Source organism: Melospiza melodia, chromosome 1 (genome assembly GCF_035770615.1).
Source record: "Melospiza melodia melodia isolate bMelMel2 chromosome 1, bMelMel2.pri, whole genome shotgun sequence".
Classification (NCBI taxonomy): domain Eukaryota; kingdom Metazoa; phylum Chordata; class Aves; order Passeriformes; family Passerellidae; genus Melospiza; species Melospiza melodia.
This window is the reverse complement of record NC_086194.1, coordinates 43,462,477-43,484,484: the sequence shown is the minus strand read 5'-3', so window position 1 is coordinate 43,484,484 and position 22,008 is coordinate 43,462,477. Positions and strand designations below refer to the sequence as shown.

At 38.4% G+C, this 22,008-nt stretch overlaps 1 protein-coding gene across 3 annotated transcripts in view; it reads left to right on the top strand.

Moving 5' to 3' along the window:
- Positions 1-21,406, top strand: part of CAPN7 (calpain 7) — a 32,357-nt gene extending 10,951 nt beyond the window's left edge. For 2 of the 3 annotated variants that reach the window (XM_063155620.1, XM_063155630.1), the window contains 13 exons: positions 1,103-1,196; positions 2,776-2,922; positions 4,561-4,667; positions 6,173-6,293; positions 6,553-6,697; positions 8,205-8,304; positions 10,072-10,207; positions 10,673-10,748; positions 13,016-13,161; positions 13,881-13,943; positions 16,295-16,425; positions 17,607-17,699; positions 17,780-21,406. In XM_063155620.1, coding sequence (XP_063011690.1) covers positions 1,103-1,196; positions 2,776-2,922; positions 4,561-4,667; positions 6,173-6,293; positions 6,553-6,697; positions 8,205-8,304; positions 10,072-10,207; positions 10,673-10,748; positions 13,016-13,161; positions 13,881-13,943; positions 16,295-16,425; positions 17,607-17,699; positions 17,780-17,924 — 1,504 coding nt within the window. In that variant the 3' untranslated portion in view covers positions 17,925-21,406. The remainder of the gene's footprint in view (positions 1-1,102; positions 1,197-2,775; positions 2,923-4,560; positions 4,668-6,172; positions 6,294-6,552; positions 6,698-8,204; positions 8,305-10,071; positions 10,208-10,672; positions 10,749-13,015; positions 13,162-13,880; positions 13,944-16,294; positions 16,426-17,606; positions 17,700-17,779) is intronic. The other variant, XM_063155639.1, reaches the window with a different exon arrangement.
- The last annotated feature ends 602 nt before the right edge of the window (positions 21,407-22,008 follow it).

Below are 22,008 nucleotides of genomic sequence, written 5' to 3'. Positions count from 1 at the left end.
TATTAATTAAGGTTTTCTGGGGTGTATAGGCCTTTGACTCCTTAACTTGCTCAAGATAGCTTTCTTTTTCCATGACATCTTATTCATCTCTAGTTATATAACTATTGAACAATTCTTTATTGAATTTTGTTCTTCAGCTGCTGATTGAGTTCTCTGAGGGGTATGGGTTCATGGAGTTCCTTTCTGCAGGTGCTGTTAGATAATTTCTCAGGGATTTTTTCTGACACTCAGCCAACACAGATCTAAATCAAAGCCAGCTAAAATCACAGTCAAACATTCCTTAACTAATTAAGCATAGTTCATGACAAAGTTTTTTAAAACTCATAAACTCCTGTCTAAGATATAACTTGCTGTCAATATGGGTATGTATACAGAACTGGAGTCTAACTTCAGATGTGCTTTGACAAATAAGAAATAGTTTGGAAGGATTTTGTATTTGTTTGGGATTTTTTAAATATAAACTTTATTTATAATGCCCTCTGGTTTGATTTTTCTATTTTATTTGCTGCTGTGCAACAGGTGGTCCATTTTACATTGTGGAATTTATGTTAACAATACTATCTCAGCTCCACTCAATTGGCATCCTATGATAAATTTGCCATGGATTTTCTGGACTTTGCTAGGATGCTCTTGCCAGACCAGTGTGTGATTGTTTTTGGATTGTTTGTTTTAATCTGTTCTTTTTGGAGCTGAATCTGTATTCTTTTCAAGAGCAGCAAGTTCTGCACTGCCTTCTCGTTCAAAAGTTTGACTTATCATTCAGGCAAATACTGTATTTATATTATAGATTTGTAAATACTGCTTGGTTAATCATAAGATAAATTTGTTTGCCTTGCTTCTGTTTGAGAAACAATTAGGTTGCTTATGTTCTTTTTGCTACTATATTAACTAGAAAGATGCAGCAAGAGCAAGGCCTGAAAAAATAAAACCTATTTAAACATGATTATTTTTACTAAATTTGAGTTGCTTTTCATTAAACATGCCATATTTCTGGTCAGTGTAAATTCTATAAATAGACTGTGTTAATCCCACTTTTATCTTTATAAGTCAAGTCATTTATATCATAATTTCCTCATTTTCTTTTTTTTTTTTCTGTTAACAGTATAATTTACCCTCAGAATAAGAAGGGAGAACCAGAATATAATCCATGTGGTAAATACATGGTGAAGCTTCATATCAATGGTGTTCCTAGAAAGGTAAATCTTTTGGGAGAACTTACTGCTGTTACTGCAAAAGTCAAAAAGTGTTTTAAAGGCTTGATCACCTTCACTATGAAGTGCTTGCACAGCAAAAACTTTAGGCAGGTGTTTTTGGAAAGTAGTTTTTAATTGTTAAACCTTTTTGAGATTCATTTTTGGTTTTGAGGTATGCAGCCACATACTTCTTCTGTCTGTACTTCTGTACTTCTATGGACATTAATAGAAACAGCCTTACGTTAAATTAATGTAAAAAAATGCCTTATATTACTTAACAGAATTGTGAAAACCAAGTAGGAACAAAGCCTTGTATCCCCTATTTATGAATTAGGTGTGCACTCTTCCACTCCATCTTAGAAAGAATTAAAAATTATAGAGGGAGGTATCAGGAAGAGTGTAGATATGAAATGACCGTAGAGGAATAACTTGACTGATAATTCAAGCAAGGCCTTGCTCAACTACAGATTTTTGGTAAGAAGAGGAAATGCCTGAAGATTAAACTTCACAAACTCACAAACAACTTCATTTTCTTTACAGTGCAATGAATAAGAACATAAAATAATGTATTTCTCCACATCATACTTAACTGTAGCACAGATCATAGTGACTGATGAATGCTTACGAGAGTTCAGAAGTTGAGTGGTCATTGACAGGGTGGGGAAGTAGGGGAAACTCCTCAAAGGCTCTTAATTGTTAAAATATAACCTCTGGGTCAGGAAGTCCTTGAGCTGCAAAATTCCAGAATCTGAATGTTCCAGGAAAGTATCATTTTTATATCTGTCTTGCTCTTAATACTCTTTCCAAAATATCTCCTAAGGGCTGCCTTTTGTTAGGATGAATGGCCATTTTTTCTCCTTTGAAAAGGTCTATTCATTCCTGCACAGATAGGATTTGACCAGAGAATGGGCTGTGTTGGTAGCCTGTATTTGTAATGGACCAGTGCCAACAGGAAACTGAAACATCTATTCACAGAAACTACTTCAGATTACTGCAAATACGCAGTCAGAATCTGTAGTGATGATGAATATAGAGTACCTAATTTAAAGAAGAAATGTTAATGCTGTCAGAGCTGCTGCTTTGAGGTGTTCTTCCTTTTCAGAGAGAAGAAACTTAAATCTGGAACTAGAGGCTATGAAAGTGATATGACACAATTTATTCCCTTAAAGATAAATAAATATTTATTTCTCTGCTGGCTACCAAGCATTGTCCATGCTCTGATTCCTAATTAGATGAGGAATATTGTTAGGCTTTTCTTTACTTTTTATGCTTGAAATTGCATGGAAACTTTCTTCAAGTGCCTTTTTCAGTAGCTGTTGCTCACTTTATATGAGTATACTGTCACCATCAGTCAAGGCAGCCACTCACATGTCACCCAATTAGACCTGTGCAATCAACAGCTGGCAGTGGAATTTCTTTTTGACTTTGGCAAACCACTGCAAGGTTAATAGAGGTGTCCAAATGTGAGAATAATGGTCAGGTCTGGCTGTGTCTGAAAAGCTTTGTATTAATGAGGATTTTGTTTGATTTTCTGATTACTTTCAAAATGCTGTATTCATAATGCTTCATTCCTTTCACACAGGTAATCATAGATGACCAGCTACCTGTTGATCATAGTGGGGAACTTCTCTGCTCTTATTCCAATAATAAGAATGAATTATGGGTGTCACTAATAGAAAAAGCTTACATGAAGGTCATGGGAGGATATGATTTTCCTGGATCAAATTCTGTAAGTATGAGATTATTTCTAAGAGGAAAAAAATCCACTTAAATAATAATGGGTAAAATAATTTCATTCTAGTGAAATCAAAGTGAACAGCTTAGGGAGACAAGTATTTGGTATGACATTTTCTTAATTTTTTTTTCTGTTTCTTTCTTTCACAATTATTTTTAGCTGTACTTAATGGAATTATTCCATCAGAATAGAATGAGCAAGACATCTTGATGGTCAAAGTTAATCTTAGTTCTCAGATTTCAGTATTGATGCTTGTGGATAGGAAGTGTTTATATAGAATCTAGATGAACCTGTTGGGTGAAGTCAAATTCTATTTGCCCATATCAATACTGCTGATTTTGGTTTCTAACTCTTTCAATAAATAGGGCAGTTCTCCCTCATCAGTAATGGAGTCAGCTAGGAAAGGAACAGTCTAGACATTTAGGAGGTCTGTATAGAGGGAGCAAGTGCTTTGATCTGTGCAAGTTTGTTTATCAGATTGTTCCACTCATCTCCATAAATATGCATTGGGTTTCTATAATGTGGTTACTAAAGAAACAGTCAACATACATCATACAAGTGACATGCAGGTTATTCTTTAGGGAGGAATGGTTTGCTGAAATGAGTAGCCCACATAATTTATTACTTAGGAATCCTTTGTGATTTAAACTTTATATTACTAAAATTTTAAATATTTTTTTTCATGGTGCTAATTGGTGTCTTGACAATCACATTCTTGGTGGTTTTACTTAGTAATCATCACCTCTTGAAAAATTGTTATGGAGACAAATGTGGCTTTGTGTAAGGGGTAAATGTAGCACATATTTTTAAGTGTCAGGACACTTAAAAATATTTGTTTTGAAGGACAAAAGCTGGTGAGAGTAACGATGTTTAATTCCCATTGTCATCCTCTAACTTGCTATCTGGAAAAACAGCTTGACTGGTGACATTTAATCTCCACCCTTCCTGCCCTCTCCACTTTCCACTGTATTCCAGCTTCCTTCTGTAATCAGAGTTACTTACAATCAGGCTGGGTTGTATTTGTAATTCCTCAAGTTCCCAGCCCCCAGTGGTGGTTATTGACACTTCAGGCATTTACAGTCTCTGCTTTTGCTTTGAGGAGTACAAAGCAAAAGAATAAGAATTAAGCAATATTTCAAGGAGTTGGGAGATTAAAGCATCTTTTTATGGAAATACATATCAGTGTCAGCTTTACCAAAAAGAATAAAAAACCCAAACTCTGAGCTTTAGAAATGAAATATAAATTATTTAAAATGCATATATAATAGGAAGGTACCAAATAGTGCTTCTGAGATGTGCTTTAAAAGTCTGTAAATCAATGAAATAAATAGAACACATCACAGAGTTGAACATGACTGATGATTTTGATATGCTTCAATTGCTCTGGAATTCCAGTTTATTTCATCAGTTCGCTTTCCAGCTTTTTTTTTTAAGATACTTGGAAACGTTGTCCTTGTCTAATCAAAGAGTTTTTTGTTTGTTAGTCTTGATCCTGACCCTGTTACGTGTAGAGCTGTATTGTAACTTATGTGTATTTGATTTCTTTCAAGGTGTTTTATAAGTTGTGTACAGACATCATATGTTTATATATGGATTATCTGTTCTGATTTCCTTTGAATACTTGCATTTCAGAATATTGATCTCCATGCACTGACAGGTTGGATACCTGAAAGAATTGCAATGCACTCTGACAATCAAGCCTTCAATAAAGACAGCACTTTCAGAATGCTTTATCAGAGGTAGGCATTTGTTCTTTCCTAAGTAATTAAAATTCTTGCTGTGTAGTTGTTGTGTTACCACTGTAAGAGCAGTAGAGTCACCACAGATGCTTCAACAGCAAACTGTGCTTTATAAAACCTCCATGTGCTTTCTGGAAGAAGAAAAGTGAGGTGTTGGTGGCTTTGTTAAAACAGAAGATTAAAATACTGGGGAATTTTGTGTTGGAATTCTTCTTCTATACGTATGAATAAAAAAAAATAACCCTTTCGTTGATAAAGAAAACAGAATATAAAGTCAGAGAAGAGCAGTTTGAAACCAATATACCAGTTATATTATAACTGGTACTAGTATAATATATACCAGTTAAGTGTTTAAAAAGAAGGAGGATATGTGTTCTGTGTTTCCACACAGCTCCCCAGAACTATATTGTATCTGCTGTCCTTGGCAAGCAGATATAATACAGGGTTTCTAATTGTATCACAAGGTTATGCCCCATCAGTAAATCTCCTGGAGGAGCAGCAAAAGTCTCTCAAAACTGCAATACTGGTTTTCAGACCTACCATAGCAGTTCTATGTGATGATGTTAAGGGTACAAAGTAAATTATTATTTTATTTTGCTTATGGTGAAAGACACAGCTGTAAATTACAAATGCCAGGTATGCCAAGTACTTTAATTTCTTTCCAAATGGTTTTGTGCAGCCAGTGTCTTATGTATTTTATGCAGTTTCTGTTGACTGAAACAACTGCATCCACAATAAAAGAGTCTTTCTGCAGAATTTTTTCAGTTGCTTAGGAGCTCTCAGAGCTGTCAGCAATTTTTCAGATGTTTTGGTGTTGTAATTTGAACGTATGACTAAAGTTAGGATGGGATCTAGCCATTGGAATATTGCTGTTGTTGTTGTTGGAAATGTGTTGATCCTGCAGTCCAGTGATCCTGTAATCTGTCCAGGGACACTGAGTATGAACTTGGATTTTTAGCATAGGCTGGAAACATGTTAGTGTGTTTTCACAACAGTAATTCTTCCAAAATTAACAATTGCTATTCAGAACACTAAACTTGAGTATAAACACCTACAAAAGTATAGAAGCATGAACTTCTTTTTCAGAATCCTGAGGGTATGACAGACTTAATAATTTGCTATATGCAGTCATTGACTGAGTGGTGATGAAAACACATTTGTGCTCAGCTGTGGATTTGTGAAGAGTATCTTAAAAGTGACACAAGCTGAGCTTCAGGTTGATAAATGCTGAATTTTGTTTATGAAAATATGAAATTATATTTTAAAAATAATTTTTAATTTAAACTGTATACTTAATTGTGGAAGAAGAATAGTTCAACTTTCTCAAATTTTTTTCAGGAGTGATTTCTGTTGACAAAAACCCCTATATCCCAGTTTTTATAAAGCAGGGTCATGCTAATGGGCAGTATCCAAACATGCTATTATGGTGTCTGGCAAATGTTAGATTGCAACTTGTGGGATTTAATTAAGCTATTTAAGGTATTTTTTCACCTCTTTTTGAACAGATTTCACAAGGGAGATGTCCTTATCACAACAGCAACAGGGGTGATGACTGAAGAGGAAGGAGAAAAGTGGGGTTTAGTTCCAACCCATGCATATGCAGTCTTGGATATAAGAGAATATAAGGTATCAAATGAAGCTGGAGGTGTTTTCAAACTCCTGTTTGAAACTTACATGTGCTGCTAGGTTTACCCTAGATGGGTAGCTACTGGTTTTTTTGCTCTAATGGCTAATACATTGTATTTTGTCTTGGACTTGGACTCTACTGGGAAATTTCAGAAAATGTAATAATTCTGTGTTTTCGTGATCCATATAAAAGCACTTTCAATATGTAAAAATTACCATGACAAGCTGAATTGACAATTTTACTTTGTGTTTTTATTAGGGACTTCGATTTCTTCAGCTAAAAAATCCCTGGAGCCACTTACGTTGGAAGGGACGATACAGTGAAAATGATACACGAAACTGGACCCCAGACTTACAAAAATACTTGAACTTTGATCCCAGAACAGCTCAGAAAATAGACAATGGTAATAAGGCTTTAAAAGTCATTATCTTTTCAAATAGTACAGATCTTTGTGATGAATCCCTGCAGGAAAGGAGTGCTTAAGCACAAGGAGATTAAAACAAATACTAGAAACTAAACAGTCCAAAATTTTAGGAAGTATTTGTGTATTTAAATCTGTCATTTCAGGTTTGTCTGGGGTTTAAGTAATCTAGACTGTTAAATATGTATCTCAAATTAATTGACAAGAAAGTACCTCCTTGGTTAAGTGTGCTGTGTCAGTATGTGGGAGTTCAGTGCAAAGAGAACATTCTGACAATAAGCTGAGTAATGCAGCTTTTTAATATGTGAATGGACTTTCTGTGGGGTTTTTTCCTTTCCAGCATTTTCAAATATGTATCAACATGCTTACTCTAATCAGTATTTCAGTCAATCTTTCTTGTGCATCAGCTTCATTTTACTTTCAGAAAGATGTTTCTGCTTTTTACTGTGTCTTAGTTGCTGCCTGCAAATCTCTGAGGGAGCCCCTTTGTTCAGTGCCACTGTTTTACAACACTATGCCTCCAAGTCCATTAGATTAGAGCATTTATTGATAAGCCTTGTGCAAATGCCTGATGAAAACTTGTGATTCAAACATAAAAATAGCAGTCCTGGATTTGTGACAGTTATGAGATAATAGTTTATTATTTATTTAACAATTCATTTAGTAAGTAATTTGTAGCATCTGGTTGTTAAAATTTTATATGAAATTACCTTAGTAATTCTAATGGAGTTATTTCTTCTAATTGGATTTACACTTTGGCCTTCTTGGTTTTGTGTAGTTATTATTACTGGTTTTTAGTGCTGCAAGATCTGCAACTGCCCATGTCAGAGACATGATTTATAAGGCTGCTACCATTTTAAAAGTTCATTCCACTAGGAATTTGTTGGCTTGAAGGCATTGTTGTTGGCTGGAGTTGCAATTAAGGGAGCTATGGAGAACTAGAATAAATGCATGAAAATGTTGCAAAGATACAGCAAATTTAGTGTGCAAAAACCAGTGACCTAGGTGTTGGATGAAGTACCTTAGAAATACATTTGAAAATACTCACATGTTGGTCGAATACTTGATTGTGCTGGATGACTGCTGAAGTAGGTTGTTGAATTGCAGGAACCTGTTTGACTGTGTATTTCATTTTTTTGCTTTTAGAAACCTAGGAAAGAGGAAATCAGGTCAGAATCACCTAATGATGTCTCTTTCAAAATAGCAGATTTTCTCATACCTTCTGCTTAGTGCTTGAGAATGGAAAAGCATTCTGACAGCTTCAGAAAGTCCCTGATAATTCGCAGAGACTAATTTGTTTTTTCTTGCTTTAACTTGGTTTGAAGGGGCAAGTTTAAATTTTGCTATTTAGGCAGTGCAGACATTACTACTACATTTTGCAGAAATGTTGACTTACATAAGCTGTACCATTTGCTCAGAAAGAGACTTTTGAGAAACAAGTAAAATCAAGGTATCTGTAAAGAAAATAATAACAGCATTTCCTTTTCAGGCATTTTCTGGATTTCCTGGGAGGACCTGTGCCAGTACTATGATGTTATTTATTTGAGTTGGAACCCAAGTCTTTTCAAAGAATCTACATGTATTCACAGGTTGGTCCAAAAGATAAAATTTTTGTTTCAAAATCTCAGTAAGTGTTCTGTTGTGATGTTTCCTTCCTTCAGTTCTTCCAGGTTATAGCTAGGGGCTTGAATTCCAACCCTGTTTTTTTGGGCCTAACTTTACCCTTTCTCAGCCCAGGCTTTGTTTTTGATTAGTTCTGTAACATCAGTGGAGCTCAGTGACCCTTGTGATGTTTCTGTGGAGCTACAGCTGTGTAACCAGATCCTGACCTCAGTCCCACGTCTCCCTATCAGAATAAAAATCAGATTTTTGTGCAGTCTATCTCTAAGCAGGTCCCAGACAGTGCCTAAGTGACCTAGTTATTATTTGGAAATCATTTTTCTGGCCACTTGCAAGTGTTGTCTTTACAGGGTGTGTTCACTGACATCAGGGTGGTTTAACCAGTTCTGGATTTGAGCAGTTGTAGTTATCATAAATAGTCTTCCTTTCCTGCTGATTTATTTTCTGAGTGTGATACCTGTCTCTTGCCAAATACCCATTACGTTCAGGGGTTTGTCTCCCAGTTTGAGGATGTGTGTGTATATGTGTCTCCATTTTGGAAAGCAAGGGTTTCTGTACTTTTCCACTCCACTAGACTGCACTTTGGCACTGCTTCCACCCTGTCCCTGCCTGTGTTAGCTCTGCACAAGCTCCTTCATCCACACTGTGACTGCTGAGCTTGTCTATAAAGGCTCCTTCCATCTTTGCACTCCAATTATTTCTAAAATACACTGTGGTGATGCAGCAAGATGAGATAATGTGTCTGCTGTGTCAGAGCTCACCTACTGGTCTGTCTGTCCTTACATTATCAGTGATTGTCTTCCCTCTGTGTAGGGAAAAGCCTCAGCACAGTTGCAGTTGCCATAAAATGGAAAGTAACAGTGGTGATAATTTGGAACTTTTGTAATGCAGCCTTCCACACATGCTGTTCAGTTTTACAAGTGTGAGAGGGACAAGGAGACTTAGGAATGGCTGTATACACTTCTGCTTCCAGTGTGCCACACTTTGTGTTCAGTCATCAGCACTTTTTTTTTCTCAGTGTATTTTTCTTGTCTAGACACTTCACAAGGCAGCAGGCAGATTCTGCAGTAGGGCACCTCAAAAATCTTCAACACTCCTGCAGGGCACCCTTACAAGCATGAAACAGGGCACATTTTAAAATAAAGTTACACCAGTAAAAAAATAAAAAGGAGGAAAAAAATTTGGCAAGCTTTTGAAACCAACCATAGCAGATGGATAGAGAGATGGATAGAGGGATGGATGGATGGATGGATGGATGGATGGATGGATGGATGGATAGATAGATAGATAGATAGATAGATAGATAGATAGATAGATAGATAGATAGATAGATAGATAGATAGATGTTAGATTTTTACAGTTACAAAAGTGTAGGTGTTTTTTCATTTAATATTGGTGTGTGCAATCATGGCTATGGTTGTGTAGCCCAGGCTGCTTAAATGGTTCAGCTTTTTCTGTGCTTTCTGTGGTTGCAGTCACCAGTCAGGCTGTTTGTATTTAGTATTTTTCATTATCATACATGTATTGTGATGAACTCATTTATAAACAAGGTTCTAAGATAATGCTTCTGATGTGACTGTGTTATGTAACCACTGCCATAGATTCCAGTAGAAAACTGGGCTTTGGTAACTTGTTACTGATGATATCACACTCTGCATATGTGTAGGATTTGGAACTCGTTTCAGAGCACAAATTAGTTTCCTACTGGTCTAATAAGGTGTCTGTGTCACTTTCAGCACGTGGGATGCAAAGCAGGGCCCGGTGAAGGACGCCTACAGCCTGGCCAACAACCCTCAGTACAAGCTGGAGGTGCAGTGCCCACAGGGTGGTGCTGCTGTCTGGGTCCTGCTCAGCAGGCACATCACTGACAAGGTGCTGGCTCTGCACTGCAAGCTCTGCCACAGCTTCTGTACATCTTTCTGTATGGCTTTCTCTTGTTATTTCTCTTATTATTTCATAGGCAGTATGTTACTGCCTGTGTTCAGGTGTGTATGCCTGTATACATGTGGAATGTTTTAATTCAGCAGGTACATGTACCTCCAATTGAAACAGAGTAAAATTTGAGCTAAGTGATTCTATTCCACTGTAAAGCTTCTGAAGTAACTTTGAATCCTGGGGCCTGAATAAGTTCTATTAGTGGATTACTAATAGAACTGGATTACTTCAGGCATTTTAAAAAGAATTCTGTTGGGCATCCCAATAAATACAAATATCACATCATATTGTGTGCTGATCAAAAGGGATGGTAGAAGGTGTTCTTGACTCTGATTAAGCATTCATGATGTTTCACAGAATATCACAATTCTGATTCGTGGTTTTTTGTGGTTTTTTTAATAGGATGACTTTGCACACAATCGGGAATTCATTACAATGGTTGTGTACAAGACTGATGGCAAAAAAGTTTACTATCCAGGTTAGTGTGCCTTAATTGTCCAGAAGCTAATGTTATAAATAAAATGAAGGACACAGAATTTTGTGGAGAGGAAAGGCCCTTTTTTCTTTAAAACTAGATGCCTCATTGAGAAGTCAGTCTTCTTAAATCATTGTTTTACTCTGTTTGATCCTACTTAAAGTCTACACTGAAGGAATAGGCTATTCTAAACATGCTGTAAGCACTCTTTAGAGGTCTACATAGTCCTGCTGACACTTACTTTGATGCATCATTTTCTTCATTTTTTCTGGTTATTTTTCAGTGCCAGTAGTTAATGCTTAGAGAGATCAGATGCTGTGTGTTAGTTTCTCTGGTAGCATAATTATTTTCTATATTTGTGAAATTATTTAAAGCTCTACAGCTTCCACAGATTGAAAATAATCAGGGTTAATTGTCCCATGAACTTGTCTTAGTATAATACCTAAGCAAGCTTATGAAATATAGGTGAACACTTCAACTTATTTCCAAGTATCAGGTATGGAATGTTAAAAATGTTCAAATTTTATCCCAATCTCTTGGTCATCATATGTCAGATTCTTGTCACCTTGAGGAGAAGTGGTTTGCTGTAGCTGTGATGTAGCCAAGTATGCTTTATTTCAGGAGAGATAGCAGATCTGAGACACAGGCTGAGACACAGGGTGTAAAGGTAATGCCCAGGTTGAATGGATAGGCTGAAACTTTAAGGTAGAGCTAGTAAGATCATCTTTTTATTTATTCTTTAAGTTAAAGATTGCTAGAAGTTAAGTTAGAGGTTGCTGTTAAGTTAAAGATTGCTAGAAATATTCCTTGGAATTATTCAGTGAAGGTGCATTCTCAAACAAGTGGGATTTGGCCGGTTGCTTTTACAGATAGGAACCTCTTTAGAACCAGGTTTGCATTCAGGTAGCTGCTCATGCAACAACTCCCTCAGTAGATTTTAAAGCTTTTTTCACCAAAGAGTGGGATTTATGGGACTTTTTCTATTGGAATGGCTAATGAGCATTGCATTGTTTGCATCTGATCTTGTTCAGTGAACTCTGCTGACCAATTCCCCCAGAATCCAAGCTTCCCTGAGAACCCAAGTATTTCTGTGGAAAGATCTCTTGACACCTGACATCATCTGGTTTTGCAAGAGCTCCTCTGTGAGGAGAAGTAAATGCCCAAGTTGCTTCTGGTGTTCCTGGTGGTTGGAACAGTGCTTATTTTACACAAGTCTCACTGAAAATGTCCTTAAGTGAGCAAACCCAAACACAAATGTATAGCAGAGGGAACTGTTCAGTTGTGCTTGAAGGAGACAGCCTAACAAGACCAGCACCAAAAACTGAACAATTTGTATGTTTTGTCTTGCTACACAAACTCTTAAAAACTTCTGATCTCACGAGCTCAAACTTGTTTAAAACCTTTTTCCATGGAAATAGATTGGTCAAGCTGCACTATTATTTTTAACCATCTGTTAAAGTGAGATGAGAACAAAGAGGTTTAATCCTTTGGCAGCAAGGCCGAGATTTCCCATTCCTAAGCTTCTTATTGTTTTATATTAATCCTTTCCCCTCTCCCATGTTGCTTTGTGGAAGAAAATAAAAGGACCTGATCCTGGGCCTATTGAAGTAATTGGCTGGACTTGTTCCTGCTTCACTGAAATTAAAAGAAGTCTGGAAAGAACCAATTAGAGGCCAAATAACAAATTACACTGTCTAATTATAAAAGCAAACATTTGGCGTCTTTCTAAGTACCACATGTGCATTGGTGCTGGGATGCAGCTACATCTGTGTAATGATCACAGGGATTTGAAGAGAGAGGGACAGAAAGTGTGTGTGGTTTAGTTAAAGGAATTAACATGTTTTGGAGTATTGTTTACAAGGTGGCCCAAGTTCTGGCAGCTGGCATTCTGGAACTGTCCAGCTAATGGAGAAAGAGCAGACACTTCAGAGATTTTCAAAGAGTGCTTAAACATTCATTATCTTTCTCTTGAAATTTCAACATAATTACAGCAGTCTTCTTTGAGTAGTGGCATTGGTGGGAGATGGATAAGCAGTCCTTGCACATCTTGGGATTTAAGCTGTACTTTCAAGCACAGAATTTGTGTCTTGTCATGTGTGATGTACCTCTCCTGAAAACAGTAGCTGATGTTAAGACTGTCCTTTCTATATGTAAATCTTGAGGCTCTCATCTGTTCAGAGCACTCGGGTCTGTTCAGTCTAATCTGAGAAGTTTGCCAAAGCTGGGGGTATTTTTGGTCAGGAAAAAATGTTCATCCTTTTCTTTTTCAGCTGATCCTCCTCCTTATATTGATGGTATTCGGATCAACAGTCCTCATTATCTGACCAAGATAAAGCTGACCTCTCCAGGTTCCCATACATTCACCTTAGTGGTGTCCCAGTATGAGAAACAAAACACCATCCACTACACCATCAGGGTATGTGCTGTTGTTTCATAATGAATCTAAGCAGTTAAACTGTAAACTGTCCTTTGTTTTTGAATTTGATAAAAAGGGTATTTCTGAATTAATATTGCTGTCTTGGGGAGGGAAGGTATGAGTGATGGAGCAGCCCCACTGGATGATGTGTTTGATAATGTTCTCCATTTGTAGTAACAAAATTTTAGTAATGAAGTCAGCTGAAAAATACTCTTACTTTCTAGAATAAAAAAGTATCTATGTACAGGCAGATCATGGGCTTTCCATGTATCCAAATTAAACCTATTTTAGATCCTGGTTAAGATTTAAAGGTTTTTGACTTCTCTAGGTCTTGACTTAGGATTTGGTTTTTTTCTCTTAACTGCTGAGTCACATAATGATCAGTGCTAGATTTTTTTTTCACAGAAAAAGAGTAAAGTGCAGATTGTTTCCATTTTGCTTTTTTTGTTGGTTGGGTTTTTTTGTTGGGTTTTGTTTATTTGTTTGGGGTTTTTTTGGGGGGGGTAGGGGGCAGGGTTTTTAAGTAGAACTAAGTCTTAGTCCCAGCACTATTCTGAATTTTGAGTTTGACACAGGGTCATCTGGTTGGTAATACAGGCATGAAGTGAACAAGTGTCTAAAAATGTTGTGGGGGCACTTCTGTTTTCTTTTAATTTTGTCATGATTTTGTTGAAAGATGCAAATTAAATGTGTAACCTGCTGCTTCTTTTACAATACAGGTGTATTCCTTGTGCAAGTTCACCTTTTCCAAGATTCCTACACCCTACACCATTTCCAAACGGGTAAAGAAACATTTTCTTTTATGCATCACTGGTTTGGCTTTTCCATATTTGAGATGTACAAGGTTTTAAAATATATTTTGATACTACTGCCCCACCTCCAGCACAGAGTGTGTTGTTGCAGCTGTGCCATTGCAGACATGCTGCAAAGCCTTTGTAGAACAGACTGGCCTTTGGAACAACAACCCATACCCTAATAAGTCATCACTCTGCAGAAATCAGGTTGTGCTAGTAATGGTGCAGAGTGAAAACCCCCCAGAAGTGTTGCTCATTTACCCTTGGGAGAATTGCATGATTTTCTTGGAAAAACTCTTGGCAGGATGGGACAAAATCAGCAATGCCAAACCAAAGGCACCAGTAGCAAGACCATAAGAAACAAACTTAGGATTGCAATATCACAGCACATTACCTGTTCCTAAATTTTTCAAAGATACCTCTAGGGTCTGTAACAATTGGAACAAGCACTCCTGTTGCCAGACAGGATCAAGGAAGTATATCCATTGTACACTTCATGAGAGTATAGGAACAGGGGGGAGAGTGAGAAACTTGACTGAAACCAGGTCAGAAGCTCAGGCAGTTTTGGGGCCAGTAGCCGTTCCTATTTCAGCTGTCAACATGAGCTGCAGTTACACCTTCAGCTGAAGTATAAATATAGCCAAGAGCTCACAGGATAAAGTAACTTGCATGTATTTTCATGTTTTAGCAGTTTTATCCTCAGGAAAGAATAAACCAGCAGCTTTACCTCCATACCTACCATGCATTCCCTGGGGAATCCTACTGTAGTCAGAGGTCTTGTGTCCAAACAGTCACTTGTTCAGGAAGAGAGAAACAAGTGGAACAGTCCCTTTTCTAGGACACTTGTGCCTGAAGCAGGACTGCATTACTTTGTGTGCTCAGGGGGACATTGCTGGCTTGCAGCATGGCTCTCGAGTTCAGACAATGTTCCATAGCAGCTGGTATTTCTGGAACAGTCCCTTGAAACCTGTTCTAGAGAATGGTGAGTGAACAGAGATTCCTGGGAACAGCAAGATGGTTTGTTTGGTTCTTCCAGAAACCATTGTCCTATAGAGCTATTAAAAACTGGGCTTACTTTGAGGAAGTAAGAGGTCAAAAATATTCAAGGTGAAAAGCCTGCTTGAGGAGGGACATCCATTTTATGTTGTAATATTTTTGAAAAGAGAATTAAGTATGTAGAAAACTTCTGTTGACTATTTGAACATGTCTGTCTAGTACTCAAAAAAAAAAAAAAGGTATGTTCTATCTATCCAATGCCAGTTCTGTCTTTAGGACTGAATACAAAAAGTTAGTTACCTGTATTTAATGCCTGTTTGGTGATGGCTTAGCAGTCATCACACTCAAAAGCAAGCAGAGAACTAAATGACAGTTTAGCAGTAAAAACAAGTTCTGTTAGATGTCCTATATTGGAGTCAAGTGGTCACCTCTGGAGCTCACCAAGCCCTGATGTGATGCTGGAATTAAGTGCAGCAGAAGTGGGAAAGGGCTAGAAAGCTCAGCAGCACACAGCAGTTTTAGGTTCCTGGGTAGTAGCATGGGAGGAGGAGAAATTCCCCTCACTTCTCTACTTACCAGGTTAGAGGGGTTTGGGCACTGAGTGGAGAAATTAAATCAAAAGGGAAAATGCTGCCCCTTGCTGCTTTGACAGAGACAGGAGAGAAGTAGCAGGAGAGATGGATCTCAGCTATAAATCTGTGGGAATGCCTGGCATGCCTTACGAGTCTAACCTTTCAGTTTGATGACTAGCAAGAGGAACTTGGAAACAGATGGGCTGCTTCTCAAAGTCTGAGCAGCATTTTTCCCCTTGAATGTCATTATCTTTGCAGAATCTGTCCTTGTGGTTATCTTGTGGTCCTTGTCATTGCAGTGCTGGCTCTCAGAGTGCACAGAGGTGATGGACAGGGCTGGAGGCAGGGATCTTTAAAAGCAAAGTTACAACACTATTGGCGTTGTACTCCCTGTATTGCTGCTGTTTCTCATGTAATCCAACAGGGGAGTGTCTGAGGACAAAAAAGATAACCTGTGTAGTCTAGTAGGCATGGGATAGATGGGAATGTGGGTCCTCTGTTAGCTGCAGTTTCTCACAGTCAGAAACAGTCACTCAGTGCTTGTTTCATGTAAGCTGGAAAAATACAGTACAGGGAGGGAATGTAAGGCTTTGAGGGGGAGGGGGACCTGCACGAGACTTTGTGAATGCCTAACACCATCTGGCACTTCACTTTGAAAATTAGGAGACGTCACTAAAGTCAAAGTGAGAGGACCCTCTAGTCTTGTTTGTGTGTATATATAAGCAATAGAAATCCTCAGGATCTGTTTTCTGTACTTTTGACGTCTCTCAGGTTAATGGACAGTGGAAAGGTCACAGTGCTGGAGGATGTGGAAACTTCAGAGACACCTACAAAAATAACCCAATTTATCAATTCCAGCTAGACAAGAATGGACCATTGCTAATTGAACTACGGGGACCGAGGTTTGTAGAAAATAATTGTGCATCAATACAGTGAAAGCATTGCCTGCCAAAGATAAAGCTTTGTCACTATCCCCTTGGGGAGGGTGGGAAGCTCATGGAAAATCCAGAAAACAACATGTGGGAGTTTACTCAGATTTTGTACTATTTGTTTCTATCTTTACCATCAATAGTGTTTTAAATCTATACGTTAACTACTGAGGGAAATCCTTGACCTATAAGGAAAGCAGCAGCCTTCCTTTCTCTTCATGTTTTGGGGTCTCAGGAGAGCTAGGGAAGAAGGTATAAAGGATTTCTTCTTAAAACTACTTATGATCATAATTTCTTTTATTTTGTAGTAGAGCTAATATGCAAGATACTAACCCCTTATGGCTCTCAAACACCTCTGAAAGTGCATTTACTCTGCTAGTAGCAGGCCAGGAGAAGTGCTGGATATCAATGTGCCATAAAGTAGACTTAGGCAGGCCAAATTCCTTTGGCACAATTAATGATTACCTCAAAATACCAGTTTTCAGTACTTCTGAATAGCAACATCTCCTGACCTACAATTAACTGTTTATCCTTTGCAAAGCTGCACAGTGAGCCCTACAACGTGACAGAACTTTTCTATCTCTCCTCTCCTCTTTGAGGAAACTCCTTCTCTCATGAAATGAAGATGAAGGCAGAGGTGTGGCTGCACAGTTCCATGAATTGAGCAGTTCTTTGCATTTTTTCCTGCACTTGAACATCATATTTGGGTAGTTTGAAGGACAGAGGCAATGGTGCCTGTCACATGCATTAACAGGAGCAGACAAAGTGTCCCAAGTTGTATTGCAACATGAGAAGTTCTGCTGAGATCACTGACACTGAGTCCTCCCATAGCAACCTGATCACACCCCAGGATCTGTGCCATGTGGCACAAGAGTGTGTCACAAGCTTAACTGCTTGAATTCTGCCTGCCTGAGTGCACAGGCAGCTTCTAGCAGGCATCTTCCCTGCAGTCCAGTTCTAAACCTGAACTGAGTTCTGTCTTCCTCCAAATACTACATTCATGTCATGGTAAATTTGACTTTACATTTTTCCACAAATGTGGCAAAACTTCTTGGTGTCTTTCAGTTATGCTGTATAGTTTTTAATAACTAGTCCTCTTCATGATAATCCTGATGAGCCAAGCATCTAAAGCAAGTCTGCCATGTCACTTGCAGGCAATACAGCGTTGGTTTTGAACTGGTCACCGTCTCAACAGTGGGAGATCCTGGTTCCTATGGCTTTCAGAAAAAAAGCAGTGGTGACTACAGGTAACACTTAATGCAGTCTGTACAGAGGTTTGAAACATACTTTAGATCTCATTTCTAACAGGTACTTTTCTTTATCATAGGTGTGGATTTTGCTACTTGGAGGTGGAGAACACTTTTGCTGGAGTTTACAACATTATCCCCACCACATTCCTGCCTCAACAAGAGGGGCCTTTTTTCTTAGATTTTAACAGTACTACTCCTCTTAAGGTGTCACAGCTGCAGTGAGGAGACAGAACATTGCAGTGCTGTTTAAGGAGATGGTTTTGACCTGTCCTACAGCCTGAGAACAGGTGAAGAACCCTTATTACACCTGCACAAAAGAGAATTACATCCTGAGTTGCAGCCAAAAGCATGGAATGTCAGATTGCCAGGTAATTGTGGCAGGCAGTTAGCTGTGGATTTGCTGCTATGGTCCAGGAGTGAGCAATGTTCAACAGGCTTGGGAATAGGCTAAAATGCATATATTCAAATGAACCAGCAGAAGAAGAACTCAATTTATTGCAGTTTTTCCACACTTTGAATCAAAGTCTAGTGAGTTACAAGAAAAACTAATATTGAAATTCCCTCCTCCCCACATACAGGGTATATGGGCTAAAGATTCTATTCTTAAAAGTAAACATATAAGAAAAAAATATTCTTGTGTATTCTGCTTATTCAGTCTCAGGACCAAATAGCTTTTATTACATATTTGTGCTGCTATCTATGGTTCTCCCATCTAAATGTAAATGTACTACTGCTGAGCCAGTAGTATTCCATGTGTCAGCTTCTCTGGAATATGTATATAGGAGTACAGGAAAAGGAAGGTTCCAGCTTTAGCTATTTCTAAAAGCAAAGCAATTGCTTTGCTCATGTTATGTGTACCTTGAGAGCTGTGATTTCATATCTGTATGACTTTAGTACATAATACAGCAGGAGCTTCTGTGGTTTTCTTCCTGCCATCTGCCAGAGCTAGGTTGATCCTGATGAGCAGGATGGAGAGGAGGTTATCCAGCACAGTGACCAGGCAGTGCATCACAGCCTTCCCTGAGCAGCTGTGAAAGGTTTTCATCTGAAGATCCCCTGTAAGATTCACTGTATCTGCTGAGGGTACTCTCAGTCGCTGGTGCAGGGGGATGGGGAACTGCCCACCATCAGCAACTCAGCAAGTATTTTATTTTCATCACTTTTGTAAGTAGGTGGCCTGTAGGGAAGGATCATTTAAACCTTTCTCCCAATACACCACAGCTGCAAGGAATGCACTTGCTGATTCCATTATGCAAGACATCTTTGAAAAGATACTTTTTCCTTTTAAGTTGAAACCAGTGAAGGAATTGAGCACAGGGCCAGTGTCATCAATAGAAGCAGGGCCAGAGTTCTGAAGAAAATAGTGGAGGTGGGATTAATGCAGAACAAGTTATTTTATTAGAAGACCCCTCACCACGTGTTCTTCCTCTAGATCTGTATACATTTTATCTGAAGAGGATTCAAGATGAGAAGTTTTTATTTAATACCAGCTGCCTCACAGATCCTGAAATGGATTAAATTTTGTAATTTTTACAAAATTTACAATATTTCACAATGGGGAGAGAGGGTATTTTTAAAAACAGCCATGGGAATTTTGCTGCCATTCACACTGGTTTGGCAGTTTTCCAAGCAAAAAGGTAGAATTTAAATCTTGCTTTGGGTTACAGGTGTCATTTGGCCATTGGGAAACTGAAAACATATTCTATAGTAGCAGCAGAAATAGCTGTGGGCTAAAATTATTCCCACAGAAATCTGCTATTAGTCCTCTCTAGAAAGTAGAAGAACCTTTTGTTTCATGTCCTTCATCAGACAGCTGCTTAACAAGTGTCTGGCACTGAAATGGCAGGGATAGCTCCTGCCTTGGAGAACACTTGCCTTGCTGACTGCAGTCCTCTCAGAGGCCATCTGGTTTGGGGCTGGGGAATTCGTGACAAGTTTGTCACAGAGTGAGTTACCTTCTTTTGCAGGGAAGTTTCTGATGGTTGTTGCAATAAATCAACAGAAGGAACAGCACAAGCACAAGCTGAGAATAAAGCAGATTAAGTTCTTTGTGGTTATACTCGGCTTTTGGAGTATGTGCCAAAGACTGCTCCACCCCTAGAATATGAAAGTTTCATTCAACTCCCATTTTCCCTACAGGTTTCTAAGTTTTTATCTGAGGCTAAACCAGAGTAGCAGTGAGGTCCTCCATGTATCTCATCACCTCTAGAGTTGGAGGTAGTGAGGAAGTCTCAGCTGAGCATCTTTTTGGCAGTATGAAAGGCAGATGCCAGAAATGCCAGCTTTCAGCACCAAGTTCTTGCACAGTCTCTGCTGTTTGAGATCAAGCTGGTAGACTTGCCTACAGGAAAATCTGTTGTTGTTCTTCAGTAGTTGGTTTCAATCCGGCAGGAAGGAGTTTTTCTTTCTCTTTCCCCCTGAGCACAAGTTAGTGCCAAAGCTTATGCTGCATGAAATGAGAGCATAAGGCTCAGCTTCCCTACTGTGCAGAACTTAAACTGAACTGTACTGAAAAGTAAGAAATGTACCCACTTTCCTAATGCCAGGCAAAGACATTAAGGCCAAAGGATCCTGTCCCACCATGATATGCCAATATTTCTTACACATCTGGAACAGTCAGTGGATTGGGCTCATCCCCATTAATGCACAGGACTTAAGTTTAGTGTCAATCTTATCTATATAAAGTAAAGTCTATTCAAATATTGCACCTGCATAGGGTACTGGAATGCCATCACTGTGCACTTCCCTTCAGATATAGGACAGTACACTCAGGTGAAGTATTTAAGAGGTACTACAAAATATCCATATAAATTGCAGCCTAGGGATTCTGGTTATGGCAAATTAATTTTACAGTAAAATTTTCTTATCCTTTTTTCTTAAGAAAAAACATTGATGTAAGCATTTAGGATTTGCTTTAGTATTTTCTGTCAAATACATACTTTCATATATCTTGCACAAGTAAGTCTGAAAAACTTATTGCAAAGTGAACTGACCCTTAGATTTTAACATGACCTCAGGCCACTAAGTTAAGTTTTACTTTCCCCTGTACTGTTTAGCATTTTTTGAGCCATATGACAGAGAACATAGTTTGTTCTGTTTGTTTTGTTAGGAAGCACAGGTTAGCCCTTGGTTGATCCAATCCCTCAGTTCCCAGAGATTCAGTGAGACACAGACCATGGATGAATGCTATCAACAGCTTCCATCCCAACTGCCCCACACTGTGAGTCTGAGCTCAGTCCTGGTCTCCTGCTGCAAGCTTCATGTAACTATTTTGTACAGTAATTATGCATTTAACCACACAGTCTCTGCAGCCTTTGAACAGCCACCTCTTTAGAGCTAAGTTTGTGTGTACTTACAGTAGAGTTTTTCATTGCTTCATTTAAAAGGACGCTGAAATTGTTTGATAATACCAAAGAGAAGTAGAACTCCTAGGTTAACATTTGCTTTATACATTCTCACATCAGGGCAGATGAAGCAACCATGTATACTTTGATACACCAGAGGCTTATTTTTATACCCATGAAGGCAGCTACCATCATTTTACCCTTCAGAATCCATGAAGAGCTTAAGTAAAAAGTAACTGGAGAAAGCTTGTTCATTTGCTTGTACTCCATAGCAATGTATGTTCATTTAAGTCTGTCATATTTATAATTATGGCTTTTATGAAGTTTAAAATAAAATGAGTTTTCCATTAATTTATTAGACACACAGTTGTGCCTGTTTGCTTGCACCTTTGAAGGGAGATTTACCTGCCAAGTCTGGGGCTCACCAAGGAGAAAGGCTGCACCATGATCTTTCACCAACTCTTGCAGCAGGGTGATAGAACAGGAAGGGCAGAGGGGGTTCCACACTCTTTCAAACTTCCAGATCAATGGTTTTACCCAGCTGGGAGCTGAACCCAATCAGGACATAGGCAAGGCAGCACACACAAAAATTAATTCATTGTGCCCAAGTGTGGGAAGCTTGGGTTTCCAGTCTGAACTGGCAAGACAAGGAGAAATTTCATTACAAGAGAGGTTAAAAAATAAAATTTAAAAAAAAATCACCATCAAAACAACCATTCAAAGAACCCAGGAAAATATAACAGGTGTTGACTGGGAGGTATGCAGAAGTGAGATTCAAAGGCCTCTGCTAGTTTTCTAACTGAATGGAGCACAGACAACAGCTCAGCTATGACAGTTTAAGTAAAAACACTTAATACAATGTGGCACTCCTGTACTGCTTTTCATATTAAATACTGTCTATCCCAGCTTTTTACTAAGTCATGATCACATCAGAAGTTGGAACCAGAGACTTCTTTCCTAAG